At 33.6% G+C, this 21,887-nt stretch overlaps 1 protein-coding gene across 7 annotated transcripts in view; it reads right to left on the minus strand.

Annotated features, from left to right (window-relative positions):
• LOC145246606 (cytosolic carboxypeptidase 1-like) overlaps positions 1–21,887 on the minus strand; it is a 331,801-nt gene that overhangs the window by 130,074 nt on the left and 179,840 nt on the right. For 5 of the 7 annotated variants that reach the window (XM_080108270.1, XM_080108268.1, XM_080108267.1 and 2 more), the window contains exon 9: positions 5,525–5,671. The exons of the other annotated variants lie outside the window; for them this stretch is intronic. In XM_080108270.1, coding sequence (XP_079964396.1) covers positions 5,525–5,671 — 147 coding nt within the window. The remainder of the gene's footprint in view (positions 1–5,524; positions 5,672–21,887) is intronic. 7 annotated transcript variants of the gene reach the window in all.

Consider the following 21,887-nt stretch of genomic DNA (forward strand, 5'->3'; position numbering starts at 1 on the left):
ACTACTCAAATTGAAAAAAATACACGTTTTAAATATTTAAACATTAAGTAAAGAATAACAAGTTATTCAAAATGGCCGTCCATTTTGACCATATTGGATAACTTTACTTAATGTTTACATATTAAAAATGTGTATTTCTCAATTGATTTTAACTCGAAAAGATTCCTCATATAATAATATTTAACAAAAACAAATCAAAAAAATTTAATGCCTGCAATTTTTTTTTCTCACAATAAACTCACGCCATGATTTAGTGACTTAGCCATATAATTTATGTCTGTTACTTATGACTGCAACCCTGAGAATGGAGTGGCGCCCTCCCCTACACCTCGATGTAGCAAATAATGAAAAGGGAGCCTTTGGATTACCCTCGACTATGGTTGGCCATTTAGCTTTTTAAAGGTTTAATTTAATAAAAAAAAGAATACGAAAGTAATGCTAAAGTGTGTTCGCTAAAGGACCGGGAGATCAAGGTTCAATTCTTGATCAAGTCATAAAATCCTCGTTCAAAAATTCCAAAACATAATTTATGTCTGTTATTTATGACTCCTTAAAATCAAAGAATTTTTTAAAGTTTTTATCATACTGGCAGCCGTTTAGAGAATGTTCATTGTTTCTCGAAGGAGGTCAACCATTATCGATCAAATAAGAACAGATAAAATGAAAAGGCGACCTTCGTGTGTCAGAGACGCTTTCTTAATGCAACCTGCAAGTACAATTTGCTAACAAAGCAAAAAAAGAAGCTTGGCAACCGTCCAAGAAGTTTGCCTCCCACCTTTCACAATTACCTTCATACACAACATTCTTGATGAATCTTTAGCATGAAGAGCAGGTGTAAAACGTGGTGGCCTCCAGATGCTTACTGAGGCTGGGCGATTGTTTTGGCCAGCTGCCAGTATTTTTATGACCAGGTTCTGTGTTGCTTAACTTTGGTAAATCGGCAAGAACTAATCTTTCAATGCAATATAGTAGTAAGCTATTGAATCGTACAAATTCGATAATCTTTAATTTCACAAAACTGGCTCCAACTAAAAGATTTTTTTTTCAAGTATATACACATATAATAAAGTAATATGTTACGTATATATATATATTTAGACAGACATTGTTGAACAGCACGGAGTGTTTCTGCTTAATTGTCTTTTTTTTCATTTCTCCATTTGTCCTATGGTTGCTCTAATATCTCGGTCGAATTTGTGTAAATTCCATAGTCGTTTTTGTCCATCTGTTTCTTTTGTTTTTTTGCAAGTACTTTCAACTGATTTTCTTCAGTCGTCTTCAGACAGTTTTTGATTAATGTTTCGTTTAAAATATGGATGCTTCCATGTGCTTCAGTCAAAATTACAGTGAAACGTCTCGTGTGTAAAAAAAATGTTTTTAATGTGTTAAAAACGTGACTAAAAAAAATGTACAATGGTTTAAAAGTGTGATTTACAAAATGGTATGGAAGTTACAGTTTTTTTTATTTAATTAATTTATAAATTTACGTTACAACATATATATAGATATACATATGTAACTATATGTGCACATCTACACATTAGATATTAGAACAACCACACTAAAAAATGGAGAAATTGCAAAAAAAGGCGATTAAGCAGAAACACTATGTGCTGTTCAACAATGTCTGTCTAAATGAAAACATGCTGCCTAAATACACAAATATATATATATATATATATATATTCAGTATTTACTTTAACAGTGCTCAATATATGAGTAGAGATTTGTTTATTTGTTTGTTTTTGTTTTACGGCATATCAACCCTCTTCAGGTTATTTAATGCCGAATCCAGTGATTTTGAAGAACATTTTTTTAATAGAGTATATTTATTCTTTTTAAATCGGTTTCTATTTAACCCATAGTTGGGACCCTAATAAGGACTACCACTCCAGGTCAGAGTGGACCTGGGAACAATGGCAATTAAAGGGTGGCTCCACATTCCCCAAAGCCCGCAAGCTGGGGCCTCACCATCGGATATAGTTTAAAGGTCATATCCAGGACCGTAGAGTTTTGTAGTATTATGAAAATATATTTATAGAAAGTATGAAGATATTTTACCTGCCGATTTTCTTCAGAAATGAAACCAACGTTTCTGTGCAGCTCGAAATATATTTTCATACTATTATTTATCAGGCCTGTTTCATATTTGAATCTATTTTATTTCTCAAGTTTTAATTTAAAAAAGTAAACCAGCCTACTTGGAAAAATGGTAAGAGTGTGGGCTAATGGACAAAGAGACCAGGGTTCAATCCTCGGTTGAGTCATACAAAAGACTTTAAAAATGATATGTGATTTTCCCTTGCTAAACACTAACATTATAAGGACCAAGAGCAAGTGGAATAACCCTAAAAATGGAGTGGCGCCCTCCCTTACATCTCAGTGTAATGAAAAGAGAGCCTTCGAATTGCCCTTGACTATAGTTGGCCACTTTATTTTTAATCATATTATTTGGATCCATCAGACTACTGCTCTCATCTTGAGTGTGATTTTCACAACATTTTGGCCGATGTAACCTCCAACCTTCTTGAAGTGTATTTTTTTTAACTCGGGGACGTTTCTGTCAAACTTGGGAATTTGGACAGAATTTCGAATGGAACCCTTTATTTACTTCATGGAGGTAGCATGCTCTTGTTCGATCAACCATGACTTGATAGAGGTCCTAAATAATTCACAATTGTATTTTTTAGTCGTTCCCACTAAAAATTAAACCTTCAACCTTCAGGAGAATATCACTCTTAAAATTGATTTCCCCAAGTACTCTAACCACTGCGCCACGAGTCCTTTCAATGTTTTAATTTAAAAAATAAGAAAAAATGTCAAATATCACAAGTTATGAAACCTCTATTTACATCAAGTTATATTTATATATTTGTGTGTACAGGATTCACTCCTAAACTAATGGATCTTTATGAATATGGAACACGGCTGTTAGGTATAAAGGGGTACTAATACCGGTTACATTTATTTTGATTATTTTTATACACCATCATCATCAGCAGCGATCCTGCAGTTTTTTTAACAGCATCGGCGACCAGGCTTTTCTAAATCTAAAGCCATGGTAATCTCAGGAAGACAAGTAAAGACGGTAATTTCTCGTTTTCCGTCTTGATTTGGGAGTGCATCTCTCCCAGTGAGTTAAATGCGCTCCCAGATACCAATCTGGAAATTTCTACAACTTGGCACAGTACATACACTGCCTAGCCTTCCCAAATGGTCACCCATCTGGTACTAGCCAGGCTCATTTTTGTTTAACGTCGGTGATCTGGCGAGAACCGGTGTGTCAGCATGATTGTGCTGTATATTTTTATACAAGAGGGCGAAAAGGTGATGAAGATCTTTGTGAAAATTCAGATATTTCTACTTTTTGTGAAAAGGCATTAATTATTATCTAAATTCCAGTTTCTTTGGAATATTTTAAAGGTTTCTAGGGGGCATAATATGGGAACAAACAGATTTGAATTAAATTTGATTCATAGTCATTAAGACAAAATTAAGCAAGATATCCGAAATTTCAATTTCTTATCAAAATCCCTTAAATCAAAATTTTCAGACATTTTCTAGAACGAAAATTATGCAATAGATTATATTTTTATCAAATTTGGGGTAAGGGTTCTAGACATAAAGTTATATATATATATATATATATATATATATATATATATACACACACACGAGGGTCATGCAATAAGTAATGCCCCTGATCCACTTCCAGTTGTCTGATCTAGCTGAAATTTTGCATGTGCAATGATTTATATCTCTACGGGTTATGTGGCAAATGACAGCTCTGAACTAATTGTGGTTTCTGTTTTACAGGTGTTTGAACTGAGTCAGGTGTGAAATGGAGCCTGTTGAATGTTGAGCAGTGATCCGGTTTTTGTATTTGAAAGGATGCACACTACAGGATACTTTTGATGAAATGAAAGAAACTTATGGTGATAATGCCCCATCATATGACCTTGTAAAACGCTGGCATCGTGAACTCAAAGATGGCTGGAAGTATGTGGAAACAGCTCCCAGACCTGGTCGGCCCCCTTCTGCCATTGATGAGGCATCTGTCCGTCAAGTTGAGGCTGCCAATTTGGAAGATCGGCACATTACTATTCGCCAAATAGCCCAAGATGTCAAGATTAGTATAGGGTCTGAGGAAACTATCATTCATGACCATTTGCATATGCATAAGGTGTCTGCCAGATGGATTCCCAGGCTGCTCACACCATTCCAGAAGCGAGAACGCGTCGAGTGCTCGAGGATGAATTTGGAGATGTGCCAAGAAGATGAGTCAAAGTTTTTCAAAAGACTGATTACACAAGATGAAACTTAGGTCCATCACTATGATCCAGAGACCAAAGCCCAGTCAATGCAGTGGAAGCACTTGGACTCACCACCTCCAAAGAAGGCAAGGGTGCAGCCCTCTTCTGGCAAGGTCATGCTCACAGTCTTCTGGGACCAGGACGGAGTAGTGATGACAGATTTCCTGGCTAAGGGTACCACAATTACAGGAGCCTATTATGCTTTACTTTTGAGGAAATTAAGGGAAGCTATCAAAATCAAGAGGCGGGGCAAGATCAGCAAAGGTACCCTCCCCCTGCAGGACAACGCTCCTGTCCACAACTCGCATGTTGCCAGATCAGAAGCACGAGCGTGTGGTTATGAAATCCTTCCCCATCCTCCCTACTCTCCTGACTTTGCACCCTCTGACTTTCACCTCTTCCCAGCCATGAAGTTGTTTTTGAAAGGAAAGCATTTCCCAGATGATGCAGCCTTGATTTCTGAAGTTATGTCGTGGTTGGAGGACCAACCTGGGGTGTTCTACAAAAACGGTCTCCAGAGCTGCATCAAACGACGGGAGAAATGCATAACTCTGAGTGGTTCCTATGTAGAGAAAGACTAATAACTGTGCCAAGTTTCGTTGCTCTACTGCTATGGGAAGTGGTTCAGGGGAATTAATTATTGCACACCCCTCGTATATATATATATATATATATATATATATATATATACATATACATATTGTATTATTGTTTCGTAAACTCTAGTATTTATCAAAAAGTGCTCAATGACAAGCAGAGCAAAATTATAGCTTATTTATATAAATATTATTGGCTACATATGTGCATACATTTTTTGGTAGGACTCCTTTAGAGAAACAGCATCTTCAGGAAACATCTTTTTTTCTTATCTAAGAATAAGAAATAAAATCTGGCCTGAAGATGCTGCTTCTCTAAAAGAAGTCCCACCAAAAGCATGTATGCATATGTTTGTATAAATAAATACACTAATATATATATATATATATATATATATATATATATATATATATATATATATATATACCACGTTAGAGAACCTGAATTTCAACACTTTATGCCTTAAGACAATTCCTACAAACCCTTACTTCCTCCCAATAAATAAAGAGAAAAAAGAAATAATATTCTTAAAGAAAAAAGAAAGAATCTGGCCTTTTCGGTTCTTTGGTGATGCCATCTATCAGGATTTATTTTTATAAAAGTCACAGACTTACTCGTGTTGATGAAGTTCTTTAAAGCAATCAGAATCATTTTCCGTAGGGTTAGATATTTGTGCTTGGAGTCAAGCGTGTGCCACTTGGAGTGCAGGTGAAGCAGGGAGGTGATAAAGTCAACGTTCATAGATCGTACAGCATTCCTCTCTACAACACAAAAACAAGTAATAGCGCTGAAACTACAAAGACAAACTGTTTAACAATGCAACACACGTGAAATGCTTAGAAACATGCAACTACTTGGCTCTACTTTCCTCGATATTCTGGCATGTGTACAGAGTGTGACAATGATGTATGGAAGTGAAACCTGGTCAGTGAGGGTTGAGGACATGCATTGCATGAAGAGATATGATATGAAAATGATAAGATTAGTGTTTAATGTGAGTCTTAAAGGCATGCTTAGATCTGATGACTTCAAAGGAAGATCAAATTTTAACAGCATAGGGAGATGCGTGCAAAACAGAAGACTTCGATAGTATGGTCACATTGGAAGAATGGATGAAAGTTATGGGTTCAGTTCAAAAGAGAAGGCCAAAGAAAACTTGGAAGAATGTAATAAGGATGAACTTGAGAGAATGAAGTATAAATAAATACCTGGATACCTGGGCAGAGATAGATTTGTTTCAAAGTCAATTTCTAAAAGCTATCCAACACATGCCAAGAAGAAGAATGGAGACATTCAGAGCCTCAAACCTGTAAGGAATTACCTAAAACAAGTCTTTTGCATTTAAACGTTTATATTACCTTTACTGTTGGGCAGATTTTTATGAAACTTTATCGTATGACTGGAAAGACATTGTTCATTAATATAGTGTTGTCATTTACACTCAAAATAATTTTTTCATCAAACAAATTATTTGAGTTATTGTAAAATCAGACATATTGGATGAGACTTTGAAGAAACGTACAGGGAAAAAATCGTCTAACCATAAAAAAAAATTGTCTAACAATAAAAAAAAAATTGTCCAACCATAAAAAAAATTGTCTAACCATAAAAAAAAATTGTCTAACAATAAAAAAAAAATTGTCTAACAATAAAAAAAAAAATTGTCCAACCATAAAAAAAATTGTCTAACCATAAAAAAAAATTGTCTAACAATAAAAAAAAATTGTCCAACCATGAAAAAAATTGTCTAACCATAAAAAAAAATTATCTGTGGAAAAAATCATGAAATACTAAAATAATAACCAATGTCCGGATGTAAGTCTAACAAGAACTGAGAAGACTTATTTCCCTTCTTTTGTGAAAGTTTGAAACAAAAAGACAACATAAAAAAAGTATATTTCATTTTGATCAAAGGGAGTACGATATTATGAGTCAATTTCCGTTTTTTTGTTTTTTTTTTCGCCTTACGTAGATAAAAATGTTTTATGTCTTTGAATTTTCGTGATGAGGATTGATTATTCATACTATTTGGATCCTTTCGGCCACTTTTCTCATATTGAGTGTCACTTTAACCATATTTAAGACGATGTAATCTCTGACCTTCTTCTGGTGTATCTTGTTGAACTCGGGAATCTTTTTGTTGAACTTGAGGATCTACATGGAATTTTGAACGGAAACCTTCATTTAATCCAGGGGGGGGGGCATGCTCTCGTTCCGTCATCCATGACTGAGTAGACGTCCTAATTAATTCGGAAATGTAAATTTTGAGTATCACCCGCATTGAGCATTGAACCTTCAACCTCCAGAAGTGTTCCATTTAAAATTCCATGAAAATTCCTGAGTTTGACAACATACACTTGAAGATGTTTGGGGTTACATTGACCAAAATGTTGTGAAAATAGCACTCAAAATGAGAATAGTAATCCGAGGAATCCAAATAATACGAAAGAATGTTTTATTTTTATTCTTTTTATAATTTGAAAATCATAAAAACTGAAAAAAAAAAAAAAAGAATACAAAAATCCATAACATATTCAGGGTTTGGCATAAAAGTGCGCAGAAATTCTCACTGAATCCTGGGAAATTACATTCATGTCTTTTTACTTGTATCCCTTCTAATCAATTTTGAGTATATTCTCTGAATTTCATTAACTTCAAAGTTGATGGTGGTCAAGTGGGTGTTCCAAGTTCGAATCCAGTTCGTTCCATAAAATCACTTTCACGTAGGATGTTGGCAACCTTCACGTAGTCCTTCTTGTAAGTACCCAATGCCTTTCTAAAAAGAACTGACTAGAAGAATATCAGGGTAAACCAATGCCAACAAGAGAATCTTCGCATTCTTATGATATCATGATGATTACCTCTAAAATTGAACATTACAAATTGTAAAACATAGGAATAAAAATGATATGGTGTTATCAACATCGGAAAGATGACGGTGGCATTTTCACTGATGGACGTTAACAACCTTCACGTGATCCCTCCCATAAGTACCCATGTTTTTCTAGAAAGAATTCTAACTAGAAAGATATCGAGGAAACAAATGCCAACACTGAATGAATGATGCTAAACAACATCAAACAAAAATTTGTAAAAAAATATCGATTCTTGATTGGATAATATATATATATATATATATATATATATATATATATATATATATATATATATTCAAGCAGGTCTGATTGAACACGAAAGAGTTATTCTTTTTTTCCGATTTTTCTGGATAACTTTTGAATTCGCCGAGAGGTCTTTTTTATTTCAGCTGGCATGTTGTATACAATGGCGCCCAAAAGTTGTTGTTCAGCCATATTCTTCTCAAGTGCTTTCTATCGATGCATCCGCGATTGTTGTTGTTATAGTTTTCTTTGAAGCTTAGTGCATTTATAGTTTTTTTTTGGGGGGGGGGGATTATAACAGGTGGATGCAGGATGGTTAGGGGCGAATTATTTTTATTTTTAATTCCGATTTTCTTATTTTATACTTTATTTATTTAGTTTTATGTTAGTTTTTAAATACGATTAGTATATTTGTCCCGGTATTAAATTTTATAAGTTATTAAATACGGTTAGTATATATATATATATATATATATATATATATATAGTAAGTTATAAAATATACATGGCGATTAAGCTACACTGAATATTCCGCGTTTCATCCACTCTAGGACTCTTCAGGCCTAGAGTGGATGAAACACGGAATATTCAGTGTAGCTTAATCGCCATGTATATTTTATAACTTACTAACTAGCTCTACCTACGTATTGAGCACTGTTGAAGTAAATACTTAAAGTTTATGCATAAATTTATACTTTCGTATATTAATTTTATGTGAGTAAATTAAGTAGTTATATATATATATATATATATATATATATATATATATATATATATATATATATATACACACACATACATACACACACACACTATGCTTAATATTATATTTTGATTAATGCAGATTTCGTATTTATTATTATATTATATTGGACTCAATATATAGTGATGATTTAAAAAGTTTTTAAAAATGACTCGCGCAAATCGAAACCAAAACATTTAGTTTACGATTTATTTTTTCCTCTGCCGTTTATGACTGAGCTATAAAGGCAGGTTTGTTGCAAGGTTAAACATTAAAATATGAACCAATAGCTACTACGTTATGCATGCATATTCGTAATACTGACGTTCAACCTTCACCTGGCAAATTTCATTTTTTTTTTAAATTTTCACACTTTTATACCGATTTTCCCGGGCTAAAACCCAAATAAAAAGTTTCGCATGGGTTCAAATACCTTATATATGAAGTTTCATGTCTGTAGACCAAAAACTATAGCAGGAGTTTGGTAGGCAAATTTTTTTAAACAAAAATATATATGCATACATAAATATATGCGGAAAGAAGTTTTACGCAAATATTACGCCAGTATAAATCATGTAGAATATCTGCATTAATATAATTACACGTAATAGTTAACTAAAGATGATCATCCCATAAGAAAACCGAACAAACTAATAGGGAATTAATTAAAATGAATGTTTAAAGAATATGCAAATTAGTGAATGTAATTCCACAACTCATGTATAAGAAGTTGTATTTTCTTTTTAAATAAATAGAAAAAGAGTCTTTTTAATATGAATATCAATACACAGAAAAGAAACAAATTTATATATATATATATTTATTCAGTCAATCAAAAGCAAAAAAAAAAAACATAGCTCCACAATATTTAAAAAAAATAAAAATAAAAAAGGAGAGAGAAACCTTATAATTTTTTGTGCTTAACGCTGAGTCACTCAAATTTATACTTAGACCAAAAAATCCCAGCTCAAAAATCAATTTCTCACAAACCTCTGACAAGGAAACGTGCGGTAAAAACTTTCATCCTGATGATATAGAAACTACCACAAGTTGTAGACTCACAAAGTCACACAGTGATATATATTTCAAAAAAAAAATGTTTGCATCACTCCATCTTATCTGAAATGTTGTATAGAACACTGAACTCCCAATTACTGCTAATGTCGACACATGAGATAAAAGAGATTGTCTCATTACTGACTTATATTTTTGTTATTATTCCAAGTTGTTATCTACTATCGATAATACTAAATGTATTTTAAAGAGATTGGTGTAGTTTGCTTGAAGCATTGCGTGCAACTGTCCTTCTCAACGACGGTCCGAGACATTCATAATTTGGAATTTTAAAATAAAAAATTTTTTTTATTTTTATTTTATTTTTTTTTACAGCCTATCATCATATCAGGCCACCTACATAATCCAGAAGCACCATTATAGTTTTTAAGTTTTGCAGTACAATTATATATTCGTGTTGGGATGATTGTTGGGAATTGGAAAAATCGGAACTTTTGGGGGAATCGGTATCGGAATTAGAAAAATTTCTGCCTATTTTCCAATGCCAAAAACGATTTTTTAATTGGCTTTTTTATTTGATTTTTGTTTAAAGTAAAATCTTCCACTGCTGGTAATAATAATAAAATAATAACTATTTATTGATTTTAAAATACCAGTAAAACTAAAATCGATCAAAAGTGTATTTTGACGTTTGAGAAAATATATGCACATCTAACGTGTGTTTTTACGATAATTGTGAAAAATAATGACTTTATAGTTAAATGTTTAGAGATTTATAAAGAATAGAAATCGGTAATTCTATCAGAATCGGGAAAAAAATTTTACCTATATCTCATCCTTGGACTTTTCAAGGATAAGATATAGGTAAAATATTTTTGCTTGTTTTCTTTTCCTTATATGGGAAATGGTTTCCATAATGTTTCATTGTTAAAGTGTTTTTATTCAATAAGTCTGACGAAAGGCTGTTTTTGTGAAAACTTTCATACGACATAATGTTTGAATTTGTCCGAATAATCTTGAAACAATTGTAACAAACGATGAAATACACTATTTGTTGCTATCAATCCATTCCTTGATGTCTTGGTTTTTGTTAATACAATATATATATATATATATATATATATATATATATATATATATATATATATATATATATATCATGGACTCTCCAGTTGATTTCGACGTATGAGGTTCTTGCAACTTCGTCTATTTAACCCCGTGTGTGTGTGCATATATAACTAGCGGGCTGTCCAGCGTTGCCCTGAGGAATCTTTCATTTTTTGGCCCCACGTCATAGATGATATCATAGAGATTACGTCATATATGGCGTCATAGCATATCTCATTTATTTATATATACACAATGACATGACGTCATTATGAACAAATAAACAGAGGAATATATATATATATATATATATATATATATATATATATATATATATATATATACATACATACATACATACATTGAAGAAATGGACCATATTCAGATATTACATTGACTAAAATATGAATAAAATAAAAGAGGGAAAATAGAAAAAAACGGGAAAATTAAATATTATAAATATGCAATTTGGTAAAATAAATAAGTCGCTTTAAAGAATCCCAGTTGGTGAAATCGGCTATTGAACAACACTTAGTAGATAAATAAGACTGTGGTTCTACATACTCTCTGGAGTGTTTTTCTATTTTGCACAGAGGACGCACTAAGTTCCACCTGTCTGTCCTCGAGGCGCTTGCCATCAGTTTTAGCCCCCTCCCTACTGTGTGCAAGCAGAGAAATCTTCGCTTACAGTTGGAATGGAACTATTTGGGGGATGGGGACACATATTGCTTAAGTTTTTTTTTTGGTTTTTTTTCCGTTCCTATCCCTTTTGCATACTAGTATTAGTATTTCTACAAAAAACAGTTTTCTTTTCTTTCTTTCAGACATATAACCTTGAAAAGTTGTCTGACGAAAAGGGCTTCGGTTTTATTATATTTCGTGATTCTTTTAATCGACTTATTCATTTTATCCAATTGTGTATATATAATATGCAATTTTCCGGGGGGGGGGGGTTCTATTTTATTTTATTCGTATTTTAGTCGATTTAACATCTGAATACGGTCCATTTCTTCTTCATTATTTTAAAATTTTGCCATTCCAATAAAGATATATATATATATATATATATATATATATATATATATATATATATATATATATACACCCGCCCACACACACACATATACGCACAGAAAGAAAATTTATAGAAAGCAATTCACAATGCAGGAATGTATGAGAAGCAGAACTAAAAACAAGACGAAGATAAAAGTGAAAACAATTTTTTTTTATTTTTCCATTTTTATTTTTTATTTATTTATTTTTTTATTACATTTTCACCTCAAACAAGGCATATTGCCACTTTGTTGTAGAGGGCTACTATCAGGGGCACAGGTCTCAGGAGTACTGTGTAGGGAGTTGGGCAGCAAGATGTCGGTTCACGTTGCACTTGAACTTCTGCATGTCAGTACAGTTGGGGAAGAAACTACTGGAGTAGAAGGCTCTCTTACATCTAGGGATATCTACTGTGAAGGGGTGGGATTTAGCTGCTTGTCGGGTTTGTCGGGGGTATTTACGTCGAGGGAGCACAAGTGCTTGCAGTTCGTCAGAGCATTCACTGTTAAAGTACTTGTAGAAAAAGCAGAGGGATGCAGCATTTCGTCGATGGGATCGGGGCCGAAGTTTAGATGACAGTTAAGGACCTATCAGATTGGCGACTCTCTTTTGAAACTTGTCTAGGAGCAAGAGACTAGTGGTAGATGAACCAGCCCAAATATGACAACAATACTCCATACGCAGGTGAATGGTGGCCTTATAGAGGTATAGAATACTTTTGGGCGTTAGTATTTTTCTAGCACAGTAGAGAGAACCTACCTTCTTCATAGCGGTCCTGGCGATACTCTTGATGTAATTGTTCCAACTTGTGTTTCCTGAGAGCATTAGGCCGAGGAGTTTAAAGGATGTACTTTCAGATAAAGAGTCATTGGCCATTGCTATTGGTGATAGAGAAGGTTTCTTGTAATTATTGAAGGGAACCAGTTTAGTCTTGGCAGTATTGAATGTGACCATCCATTTATGTCCCCATTCCACTACAGATCGGAGGTCGTCCTCTAGTGCTTCTGCCATTTCTTTAGATATGTGTTCATTTGTTTTCCTGTCGTGTTTGTTATAGAGTGTGGTGTTGTCAGCATATATACCCATCTCACAGGCAATTTTGTCAGGGAGGTTATTTATGAATATTATGAATAACAGAGGTCCCAAGATAGACCCCTGAGGCACTCCCACATTTATATCATATTGTTTAGATGTACGACCGTCGAGGACAACCTGGATTTTTCTCTTATCTAAGAAGGATTTAATAATGTCATGTATTCTTCCAGTGATACCATATGATCTGATTTTTCTGAGAAGACCTTCATGCCATACCCTGTCAAAAGCCTTAGATATACCTAGAGCTACCGCTCTACCCTCCCCCGCTTTGTCCAGTGACTGGTATATACGTTCTGAGATTACAGTTAGGATGTCTGCTGTTGAATGGGCTTTTCTAAATCCATATTGTTGGTCAGTCAGAAGTTTAGCATCTGTAAGGTAATGAACTAGAGCTTGGTTAATTATTGTCTCAAATATTTTGGCGAAAAGTGGGAGGAGGCTAATGGGGCGATAATTTACTGGGTCAGTTCTTTCGCCAGAATTCTTGAATACTGGTACCACAGAAGCAGTTTTCCAGCAGGCAGGAAAGCAAGATTCATTAAGGCATTTGTTGTAAAGTTTGGAGAGAACTGGAGCTACTTCGACAGAGCACTTTTTTAATAGCACAGCCGGGATGAGATCAGGTCCACATGCTTTTGCAGGGTCAAGATTTCTTATGATAGCATGCACCTGAGAAGGGGTGATTTTCAGATCGTCTAGTGTGGCATCTGTCCGCAAAGGAAAGTCAGGGAGGGTGTGGTTGGCAGGGTCCAGTGTGGAGTTGGAGGCAAACCGACTGGCAAGCATGTTAGCCTTCTCAGTTGCAGAGCAAACAACCTCATGATTGTTAGATAGTGGGGGGATTGTTGATTGCCCATTATTTACTACACTGTTGTAGATTTTCCAGAAGTTGCGGGTCCCTAATTTCTGTGCTTCGATATGTTTTTTGGTGGTTTCAGTAAATTCTCTCTTAGCTGTCGCTATTTCTTTCTTACAGTTACTTCTGGCTTCTATATACTTCTGCCTGTTTGAACTGGATTTACGTCGGTTAAATCTGCGGTATGCATGCTGTCTTTGCGTGATGGCGGCTGCACAAGTAGAAGTAAACCATTGGGGAGAGTGGGGGCTTGCTATAAAATTTCCGTGTGGGAACGTGTGCTTCAATTGCTGTTTTGAACCATTCAGTGGTCTCATTTGCGCACTGTTCAGCAGGAAGTGAAAAGATATTTTGCCATGGGGCGTCCCTGATGAGATCCCTGATGGCTTCCCAGTCAGCCTTTTTATAATATCTCGTTGTTTTGAGCAGTGGCTCTTCAGTTTTAGCTCTAAAGTTTAGGGCTATTTCAACTATTACCACTGCATGATCGGCGTTCCCAAGTGGGCTGTGGTCATTAGTTACACAGTCATCTGGATCTGTGGTCAGAAACAGATCTAGAAGTGATGTGTGTTGTTCTTGCTGGTCTGGGAAACGTAACCATAGGGAATAAGATATAGAGAAGTTATGTTTTTATTATAAATCTCGTCTACCATGTCACGTGATGGTAGAATAACAATTTTTGGGGTATAAATCCCTTTTTCCGCTATTTCAAAACATGCTAACGGTATTGAAATAAAAGATAGGGATGCTATTATGAATTTAATTCATTTAATATCAATAAACTTCTATTGTTTTGTTTTCTGTTCGTACCCTGATTATAGATGATGTATTTGCGTATGGTTTGTTCGATCATTTGCTATTTGCAAGGTTAAGCTAAGTTAAAAATATTTGCAAGGTTAAGCTAAGTTAAAAATATTTGCAAGGTTAAGCTAAGTTAAAAATATTTGCAAGGTTAAGCTAAGTTAAAAATGGATTAAATAGTAGGATAGACTGGACAGTTGAACTTTTGCAATGGAACAACAAATCTAGAAAAACTGAAAAAAATAAAATAAAAATAAAAAAACACCAGGTGGCATGAAGCTCCAAATTTTACAAGATGGAATATGTGAGTCTTGTAATCAAGATGAGGATGATAAGAATCTGAAATATTTTAAATAACATAAATAGTAACAATTATTGATTTCCAAAATAGACACAGAAACAATTTGCGTATCTGAAAAAAAATACAAAATAAAAATATTTCTTTTGTTGTAATATTTGCAACTAGTGGAATTCACCTGGCATTGCTAAAGTTGAGATACATTGCCGATCAGAAATAATTTCAAATATAGTCATGTTTACAATTTTTGCCTTGAAAGAAAAGTTAAAAATAACATTTAGAATATGAGGTCAAATAATAAAAAAAAAACTGTTAGCATAGTGGTGTTTTCTTAGAAAAAAAACTACTTGCCAACACTGCATTATTTATAGACAGCTGTAAAACAGCAAATGGCATTATAACGAATCAAAACAAATTTATTTAATTATTAAAAATAATTCGTTAATTGTTTATTTTATTTTTGTTTTACAAAGATAGTCTTTGATTAAATATATTTTTGTATTAGGAGACAAAAACAAAATCTATTAAAAAAAATGTAATTCATTTCTTTATGTTGTAATATAGTTTAGATATTTTATGGACCAGACAGATAATTGCTCTGAGTGACTCCAGATGACATTTTTAAAAAGATCAATGACATCTTTATATTCTTTTTAAAAAATCTGAGCTTTATTGGAACTTATTTAAATGTTTTAGAGTGTGAACATATCAAATTCTGTAACAGATAGACAAACATTAACTATTAGATATAGATTATCAGTCTGAAAGATTGTCTATAAATTTTCTTTCCTCAAGAATTAATCCCTATTTTAGTCACGTAAATTCTTTCGCCGTCAAAGTTGTGTTCGTGTTTGACGAAACTTTTTCTTATTCTCCAAGCACAGAAAGAAGAAAAAAAAGGGGTAGGAACTCTTAACTCTTGGCGTTGAACTTAAGAGGCTTTTTCTCTTCTAAGACCCGTTCGCTTATTTCCCAATAAGCCGCCATATTTTTTTTCTTTTCGTCCTCTTCCCAACTGACAGCAGTCTCACGTACACAAGATAATCTCACCCCCACGGAACAAAACAAAATTTATTTTTATACTGCCGCCTCGAACCCTGATAGCGGCTAAATTTACATTTATCTTATTTTCATATTATCTTTCGTATTGGACGGGTTTCAGGTTCGAGTGCCAGTGTTTCTCTATAGCGGGCACACACAACCGTGCGTGCTTATTTTTGTGGTTCTCCACACCGTTATTGCAGTTATCATTATTTACATCGGTTTTCTTCAAACTATTGTTCACATCCTCAATAGTCACATTTTGACAGATGTGTTCCTCGCGTGTATGATGTATTTATGATGGAAAATGATCGCACATTAATGTAAACTACAAACTCGTTCGTAGACATACAAAACTGTCGTAATCTAAGAAAATGACACCCGTGGAAACCTTAATAAAAGTCCAAACTTTCTTCAATCCAACCATATTTCACGCATAAAAGTTCAGTACAGTAGAACCCCGGGATATGGCATTAATCCGTTCCGGGGTTAGGAATGTAAGGTGACATTGCTGTATGGAGAGGCCTAAGCAAAATTTTATACAGTACATATTAAAATTTTATACAGTATATATTATATTAGTAATAAAATACAGTACAATAAATAATACACATGTATATAATCAAATAACATTATGAATAACACCGTAAGGCGGGACAAATACCATAACAAGGAGCCAGAAAAACATTGTATTCCACATCATAACCTGAAAAAAAAATGTATCCCCAGGGCCACCGTATCCCAAGGTTCTAATGTATATGCCTCACTTGTTCACTAAATTTTAGTCATGAATATCCAATAGTCTTTGTTTTATCAGCATTCGATGGTATGCAGGGAAGACCTGGTATTACCAAATGGTGACCCATTTTAGTACAGGCCAAGCTCAATGTTGCTTAACTTCTGTGATCTAACAGGAACCGGTGTACTAATGTGCAGATACCGATGAATAGGTATTCCAAATCAAACTTATTTTTATTATTTCTACAAACATTTTATGTGGCTACAGATTTTTGCAAAACATGAACAATAACAATATTTATTTTGGTAGCACAACCACCGAATTATGCTCGTTTAAAGTCTGTTAGAAATAAAAAAAAAAAAAAAATTGTCGTCTTATGTACCGTTGATCCATAAAACAACGTTCACAATGTATAACTAAAAATACAGGCTCTGAACGAATTTAAAAAATCCTTAAAAATATGACATCAGATTAAGAAAAATGGAAATTCATCACAATGGAAGCAGTAATTATTAGATCAAGCCAATGTAAACGTTGATGAAATTCTAATGATCTCTCAAAAACAAATATACAAAAAAAAAACCAGGAAAGCACAACTTCGACTGTTCGTATAAGATTCATTTCAACAGCTAACGCATTGAACCTTCGTAATATGATTCATAGCACAGTAGAAATCAAGTTGGATTCTTTTTAATAGTAAATCAATAAAAACACCATCACAGATTTGAAACATGTAAAAACAAACAGAAACACAATTTGATAATAGAGTAAAAATTTCAAACACTAAATTTTTTAACTTGAACTTTGAAATCCTATTTTTAAGCCGACCATATTGATGAGTGGTCCATTTTTTTTTTTTTTTTTTTTGATAAGATCGTTTTAATAGGCATAGAGTAAAACAATATTTTATACATTAAATTAAAAAAATATATCAACATTTAAAAATAAATTGCTAATTATCAAAAATAGTAATCTAACAAAGCTGAGAGAAATATTAATGACAGAGAATAAAAATTGTGCAGTTATAAAATCAACCAGTAAAACAAAGGAAAAGCTTCTATCATATCTTTTAACCAATTATCAAAAACTAGTGGGACCTGTGGAAATTCTACAGTGGACTCTTTCATATCTAATATATTAATGTTGGAATTCTTTGGATGTTCAGCATAAATGAAGATGCCCTGATATTACTGTAGCTCTTTTGTTAAAACTGCAAAAGTATTTATCTAAGCTAGTAGGGACGCCCGGCATAGCCCGGTCATAAAATATGCTTAAATATAACATTTAAATTTATGCAGATTTCGTATATATTATTATAGAGTCAATTTTCTATCGATTCTTATATATTATAAAGTTGTGATTTCGAAAGTAAGAAAAATATATTCATATATCCAGACTTGGGTGCATCAGCTTGAATCAAAACCAAAACCAAAAATTATGAAGGAAAGAAAATATATATAACTTGACTTCAGTCAGCTATAATCGAAACCGAAACCAAAACTTATGAAGAATTCTTGGTAAAATTATTTATTACAAGAAAAGGAAAGTCATAACAATCAAACGAAAGCCACTCGGAAGAAAAAAAGATAGAAGCGTGACACACAAAATAACACACACATTAATATTATTAATATATTAATAATTATTAATATATTAATAGTATTAATATATAGACTATCATTAATGAAAATAAAATGAATACCGGTTAATTCTAAATTTGTATTTGTACCTTCGTGTATGTGCATGCATATATATATATATATATATATATATATATATATATATATATATATATATATATATATAAAAATCGCTTTTTTATGTATAAATTAAAAATTTGAAAATATTGTATATATGTATACTCCTTCATGTAATTGACATAAATTTAGGTATGTTGCTCTCCCCTTTTTGCATATATACTCATGAAATAATTGACCTTAGCTGTTTAGCTATTTAGCTGTTTCACTCTTGAAAAAAGCCTGGGAAAGATGGTCAAAAGGTCGAGCACTTACGTTTTCTTCCTCCACTTTTAAATCAATTGTACATTTATAGAAAAAAAATTTTTTTTATTTTATATATGTCTGAATTTTATCAAAATAACCCCCCAAAAATTAAATGAGTTAAAAATAACCATATTTACCCATTTTCACTCACTAAACTCTAGGCTGGTTTGTAATACCTAGTTGTAACATATCATCATTATTTGTAATATTTCATCCTTTCTATAAATTGTTTGGGGTCTTTGTTTTGGCTATCATTATTGCATTCGATTATTATAACGTAAGAAAAGTACTGTCCGTTTTCCTAGGCTAATTAAAACAGTATCAGATTTAGTCATGGTTAATATAATCAATATCAGTTATGCTTAATGTAATCACCCTTGTTCTTTAAGATCTCCATGGTTTCATTGTATCTTAAACTTGGGGGAAAAAAACAAAGGACAAAGCTATATGCTGTCGAAGTTAAGTTCGTTGTATCTCTGATGTTGAGAAGACTTATTTTGACGTTTCTGAATTTTTGAGATAAGGATTGGTTGTTCTTATTATTTGGATTCATCAGACTACTGTTCTCATCTTGAGTGTCATTTTCAAAACATTTTGGTTAATATCATATCCGACTGGTGTATCTTGTTGAACTCGGGAATTTGGAGGGGATTTCAAACAGAATCCTTTATTTACTTCATGGAGGTAGCATGCTCTTGTTCTGTCAGCCATGACTGGATAGAGGTCGTAAGTAATCCACAATTGTATTTTTTAGTCGCTCACACTGAGAATTAAACCTTCAACCTTTCAGAGAATATCACTATTACAAATTCCCGAATTCAACAAGATACACATGAAGAAGGTCGGAGGTTACAGTGACCAAAACGTTGTGAAAATCACACTCAAGATGAAAACAATCGTCCTTTATTATCCTTAGTTAGTTGTTTAAAAATTTCCTGTAATCGTGTTTCAAAAATAAAGCATGTGATTACAGCTTTCACTTTATCTGTTCATTATCGCAACCAGCCTATCCAATAAATCCTCATAACATAACATGGTGTTAGAAGCGGGATTACAAGGACACATTTATACTAAACTGAAACGGAAATAATAAATAAGCCATGACATTTGTTTTTCTCCACAAGTTTAAAAAAAAAAAACGAACACGTGCATAGGCACTAAACACTAAGGTAAGATAATTATCTTTATACCGAAACATTATGATTAAGTATGGCAGCCTCATCTCAAATACCTCTACCAACAATATATTGATCCAGCACAAATCTTACTGGGCAGATTTATTCGGCAAGTCAGACTCCATTTTAAAGGTCCCATGCATAGCATTGATGACAATGTCAAGCTGAGATATCTTTTGTTATAGGCTGGTGTCAAAACACATTAACTACTTTATGTGGCAAAACAAACCGTTGCAGTGCAAACAAAATCCAGACAAATGTGCACGAACATTATTGAAATGGTTTTGTCAAATAGTCAAACAGTGTGAATATGACCAAATGGTGGAAGATACTCTTATAGTTGATCTCTTCATATTCAGTATTCATCTGAAATAAGCGCAGAAATCCTAAGGTAATGATCTGACTGTAGGAAAAGCACTACGTATTGAAGAGATAGAAGAGATGGCTTGCAAGCAAGTTGAGCTATATGCATCCAAGTAAAAAAAAGTAACATGCATGCAATTCAGGCTACGAATAATAAAAAGCCAACATAGTGTGGATAGTGTGGCAAAAGGCATTCTCGAGAAGAGTGCCCAGCAAAATGAAAGTCATGCATGCAATGCAACAAAAAGGGACATTTTGCTAATGTTTCCCACTTCAAAACGGAATATAAAAAAAAAGTGGTGACCACTGTGTAAAAAAAAAAAAAAAAAAAAAAAAGAAAGTGTTGCCAAGGTCTCTGGAAAAATAGTGGGATCGTTCTACCGCTCCAGTGGATATCTCACTGTTGATGCAATTCTCTAACTATATAAAAGCCGGGTCCGTCCAAGGATGGAGTGTTGTTGCCACATCTGGGCGGGAGCTGCTAGAGGCAGCTTATCCTGCCTTGATAGATTACAAAATGGACTTCGTGGGGGATACCCTTTTCTCTTCCCTGCAGCCTTTTTCCCCACAAGAGGGAAGGGGGACGTTGCGAGTTTGTCTTTGTTTTATCGTTATTTCCATGGCAAGTGCTAGTATGAGCTCAGATCTCTGATCCCCCCTCGCCAATCTTTCACGAACAACACCCGTCTGGCTGAAACCACTGTCAATAATTTCCCCCACTCTTTATCTGTGCCAAAACCTAATCGTAGATTCCATGAACAAAGCTTCTTTCTTAGAAGCGCATGCTTGTGGAACTCTCTTCCATTTGCCTGTTTCCCACCTGACTACAACTTGGTTGTCTCTAAATCCAACCTAAACAATTTCTTGATGAACCGCCCCCTTAAGTAATCCAATCTACCAAATTTCCATTACTAACGATTACTACAATATTATCCCATTAATTACTGTACTCAATAACCCTTATCCTCGAGTGGCCTCTGGCCCTTGATAAGTGGTGACTCCTATGTAAAAAAAAAAAATGAAAGTTATATTAGTGGTTCGAGCAAAGATATATATTTTCATACAATTCAGCAGTTGCCATCAACTACTACAAAAGCATATGCTAAGTTTAAAATGGGCAACAGATAAGTGCAGATAGACATTAATGCAAAAGTCAATACTGATGCCATGAGCAACTTTTTGCCCACAAAAGTATATCAAAAAAAAATGCATAAAGTACTACTCAAAGCAATGGCAATATAGTTAATTGCTTTCAGCGGAACAACAATTGATCGAGAAGGAACCTGTTGGTTAGATTTATTGGTGCAATATTCCATGTTGCAAATTCAAAAATTCAAAGGATACAGACATCATGGGAGTTAGGGTTAGTGATCCTAAACTTAGCTGTAAAATCAGTCACTACAGAAATTCCCTAATGTATTTGATTTTGTTGGTTGTCTACCTGGCGAATATATCATTCATGTGGATCGAGAAGTACTACCAGTTGTCTACCACCTCAATGAATCCCGAGAACTCTAAAAGATAAGTTGAAAATGGAATTAGATTTCTTAGTGGCCCAAGTTAGCTCTTAC

This window comes from Euprymna scolopes, chromosome 24, assembly GCF_053919585.1.
Source record: "Euprymna scolopes isolate OS-2025 chromosome 24, ASM5391958v1, whole genome shotgun sequence".
In the NCBI taxonomy this organism is placed as follows: domain Eukaryota; kingdom Metazoa; phylum Mollusca; class Cephalopoda; order Sepiida; family Sepiolidae; genus Euprymna; species Euprymna scolopes.